The 4,619-nt window shown below is 32.5% G+C and overlaps 1 protein-coding gene across 2 annotated transcripts; it reads left to right on the forward strand.

Annotated features, from left to right (window-relative positions):
• Positions 1 to 1,154: 1,154 nt before the first annotated feature.
• On the forward strand, positions 1,155 to 2,716 carry LOC129289000 (transcription factor MYB1-like). 2 transcript variants are annotated; one of them, XM_054925834.1, is made up of 3 exons: positions 1,155 to 1,287; positions 1,718 to 1,847; positions 1,973 to 2,716. In XM_054925834.1, the coding sequence occupies exons 1-3, from the start codon at positions 1,155 to 1,157 to the stop codon at positions 2,544 to 2,546; spliced, it is 837 nt and encodes a 278-aa protein (XP_054781809.1). In that variant the 3' UTR covers positions 2,547 to 2,716. The 2 variants fall into 2 exon arrangements, with proteins under 2 accessions (XP_054781809.1, XP_054781810.1); XM_054925835.1 differs by having other exon boundaries at positions 1,169 to 1,294.
• Positions 2,717 to 4,619: the final 1,903 nt, after the last annotated feature.

Consider the following 4,619-nt stretch of genomic DNA (forward strand, 5'->3'; position numbering starts at 1 on the left):
GAGTTATAACAACTTGTTGATTGTAGCAAGTAATGTTGTTGAAACAAGTCTAATTAAGTCTTAAGAGTTGTACTGAAGTTGTAAACACCCACTGAAGTTTGTGATTATAGTTAAAAATCTCAAGAGTGATATTGAGAATTGAATGTAGGCCAAGTGGTTGGGTTGAACCAAAAAAATCTATTGTGTGCAAAGCTTTTCTTCATTAAATCTTTTGTTATTTATTTCCATCTTCCTTGATTGCATTCACTTGGGTATATAAATCTAGAAAATCTATTGTTATCCAATTCAACCCTCTCTTAGGTGCCAGCCATACCCAACAAGCCATGACACCGTGTTTCTTCTCTGAAAGCTCCATGAATCACTTGTTGGGCTACTATGATGTGATCACTACTCTATTATCCCAGTATAAAACTACACTGATATGGCCCCACTATCTTGTCACAATATATAGTGTGTGCTTGTTCACCCACTGGCCACTACAATAGAAAAGGCTTTTCCAACACTTATTTTTAGGCTTTTCTAGAACTAATTATACATATTTTAATATATTTTAAAAAATCAAATGCCTTGAGAAAATAAACCTTTGATATATCCTTTATAGTTTTGTTGTAAAATTTGTATGATACTCTTTCCATTCAAAAGTATAAAGTATTTTTTTGTTAGATTTACATAATGTATTTTTCACTTTTTAATGTATAATTAATGATTTTTTTCCAAAAAAAATATACTTAATAAATAAATTGCTCAACTCTTCACTTTTAAATGAAATAAACTATTAAATAAGGTCAATATAAAAAAATTGTGATGGTTTAAAGATAATTAATTAATTTATTAGGAATGTAATTTAATTAAAGTTTTTTCATATTTTTTAACAGATTGAGTAAGCATCAGAACAATTTTTGGCAGTAGTTTGACAAAAATTAAAATGAAATTTCAAAAAGATGCCCTTGCCCCGGGTCCCTCACCTTTCGTTCCATCAAATCTGGGTCCATCAGACAAGTTTGGCAGCAGCACAGATTTTCCTGACTTAGGCTTTCAATGATTAAACGCAATAGCTTTGCTGTTATGAGTAGGTGTTTATATGCACATCATATATCTCATTCCTTTGCCCTCAACTTGCTTTATCTTCTTCACAGAAGAGAGAGAAGGGGCGGATGAGAACGAGTGCTTGCAATACCAGGGAAGGTTTGAACAGAGGAGCATGGACAGCAGTAGAAGACCAGATTCTCATCGATTACATTGAAACTCATGGCGAAGGAAAATGGAGACTCGTTCCCAGAAGAGCAGGTCAGATGTATATATATAACTACTAATTACAACTATGTATATATGTCTGTGTCTCGTCTGTAAGTGCGTTTAAATCAATCATTAGAAATTTTAATTTCCATTTGGTTACTAAAAAAAATGGAATGAAATAGATTTAAAAAATCAAGACAAAAATAATAAATCACCCTTCACCTTACTATAAGTATAATAAAACTCATTAATACATACTACAAACATAAAAATCATTGCATCTTCCAAAAATTTCATGAATTATAATTTTCAATCTCATAAGCTAAATTACTTATTCTTCATTAGAATATGCCCAACTATCTCTTTTGATTATCTTATTTTTACTTCAATTTTTTTTAATTTATTTCATTTCATTACTTTCCAGTAAGTATGCAAGACTTTAAAGTTTGATTAATGAATTGCTGATGTATCTGATATGCAGGTCTTAAGAGATGTGGCAAAAGTTGCAGGCTGAGATGGTTAAATTATCTGAAACCTGATATCAAAAGAGGAAATATCACTCCTGACGAAGAGGATTTCATTATCAGACTTCATAAGCTTCTTGGAAACAGGTTCGCACTGATCACTCCAAATGCATCAATTCTCTTTTGTTTTGGGTTCGATTCCATATTTTGCTTTTCATGTTTTTGTACGGAGTCGTTAATTGATCAATAATAGTGACGAATGCGCTATGTAGGTGGTCTTTGATAGCTGGGCGATTGCCGGGACGAACGGACAATGAGATAAAGAATTATTGGAACGCCCACATCAGAAAGAAGCTTCTAAACGCAAAACCAGAATCCTCAATCCCTTCAAATTCTGGTTCATGCGTGATTCGAACCAAAGCAACGAAGTGCACCAAGGTACTAACGTGCGAACAAGTCCAGCCGTTAATGGGAATGGCTGCACCTTCTTCTTCGCCTCATGACATGACCGTTAGGTGTGAACGTGAGAAAATAATGGAGGCTCCACCTTCTGTGGATGCAGAGGCAAATACTAATCACTATCCGTTAGATTTCATGGCGGATTTTGAACTGGATGATCGTTTTGTTTCGAATTTTCTGAACATGGATGCATCCGAACCGTCTTGTTTTGTGGGGAATAACAAAATTTTGGAAGACAGCAACGCCGGCCCTGCTTGCGACCAAGGTTTTCAGATGAATAATGTTTCCTATGACTTCTTGCTTGACACCGAGGATTTCCAATCAACGCCGTCAGCTTTAAAGGAGAATGATGATCTAAAGTTTGATTGGCCTTCTGGAAACTTTTGATTCAAAGCACGTATCCGACTCTGCCATGCATGGAGGCATAATATGTTTCCATCGTGTTTTACTATTCATCATATTCAACTCCATTGATCTATACTTCCTCATTTTCTACAAATTATTAAAGAGCTCCCGGACTCTCCTTTTAAATTTATGCTTGTAATAACGGTGCTTTCATTAAGAGACCAACGTCACAAAGAGGACTATCCACTGAAAATTTTAATTGCAAGAGAATGAGTGAAGTGTTGTAAAACAGAATCGTCTCAAATGTTGACTTGTTGAATTGTGTTTGTAACATATTGTTGGTTCGAAGTACATATAGGACACTTCGTAGTTGTAAGAAACATCATCATATATATTTTTCATCGTGTACAGAAGTTTATTTTTACTCATGTTGGATAATATGCACTGATTGCAAATGCTTGAGGGTATTGTAAGTATTAGCCGTGGACGAAGACCGACAAAAATAAAATAATAAGTCAATTTTTTATGAATTTAGGAAAAGTTAAAATTTTTAATATGCATGGTATATGTTGAAGGGTTTTATACTGTAAACCGGAGAGAGCATAAAAGAATCTCAAACTGATAGCTTTTCTATACTAAAAGTGTACCCTTAGATTTATCATAAAAGAGCTAACTGTCTTTTAATTGTAGAATCGCATGTACTGTCACTACTGTATTGAAAAAAATACTTGAAATTAGTTGGTAGTTAAATATTAGTCTTTTCTTTTAATTTCTTTTATTATTTGGCTGGAATATTATTCTTTCATATAGCATCCGCATTCTCAACTCATCGGATCCATGAACAGTTAAGCTCAGCAGCAAACTATACTGATCCCTTGCATTAGGAGACAAATTACAGATAATAGTTACAGGTTATACCGCGAGGTATGTATATTGATGTATTTAATTTCAACAGGCTCTTTTGCTGCTTCTGCCTTAGCCGCTGGGTTGAATGATATACTTTTTTTTTTGGGCAAAATATATATATATATATATATATATATTTTACTGGCTCAATGTTGTGATACTGAGAGCATTACTCCATAGATATTCGATCTCCGTAATACTATACGTGGATTTCATTTCAACCATTTATTTTCAATAATTAGGCATGTGTTTGCAAAACTTAGTCAAAAAACATGATCCATCTTTCATCACGTTTTCAAAGTTCTTAACTTCATTATGTTTAAATGGCAAGTGCACAGACATTGTTTTGTATCAAGAAGAACCGCACTCAAAGTTCATGAGATAGCTTGATTTTAATTTGGCATGTAAACACAATTTTAGTCTTGTTATGTGTACGTGCATTCAAGAAAGTGTCTAATATAGCAGCAAATTTAAAGCACTAAATATATAGTCTCATCATCAAACAATAAGGCTACTCTGCAAATGACTACTACACTTCTATAATTTATGCTTAAGGCCACCAAAATTGCTTTGGGTCGACGATCACGATTTGTACGTAGTGTCTAGTGCTATATGACAACACCAAAACATATACACATATGCAGTCTCTTAGCTCTGCCCAAAGCACATCTGTAATTAGTTTTTCTATGTCAATCTAATTAATATTTACAGTAAATGAGGGATTTGTTGCAAAAGTGGTTTTTGAAAGTATTCAAACTTATTTGCCTTGTATACTATAAGTAGTTTTGCAACTCTATCCGAACATATTCAAGATTTACTTTTACTTTGCAAGCATACTCATTAACTCAAAAATTTTCTTTTATGGGAGAATGACGGTAAAGTCCCATGAAGATCAAATTAATGACAATTATATCCTCAACTATTTTTTTTCCATATAGTTGAAAATAATTAAGAATCTTAGTTTCAAAATAAAAGTTATATTTAGAACTTAAATATGTTATTTGCAATTGAAATTTTTAAATTTGGAATTATTTGAATCAATATTTACAACTTATTTTTTTAAAAAAAATAATCGAGATGTAACTATCATTAATTTGTTCTCTAATGAGTATCTGTCATTCTCTATTCTTCTATTTTTAAAACATCACAATTTAATCTAACTGCTTAAAAATATTATATTAAAATTGTTATTTTACTCCCACACTTAAA

The sequence above is a fragment of the Prosopis cineraria genome, unplaced genomic scaffold, assembly GCF_029017545.1.
Source record: "Prosopis cineraria cultivar Desert tree isolate PC_DT_omini unplaced genomic scaffold, ASM2901754v1 PC12, whole genome shotgun sequence".
Classification (NCBI taxonomy): Eukaryota; Viridiplantae; Streptophyta; class Magnoliopsida; order Fabales; family Fabaceae; genus Prosopis; species Prosopis cineraria.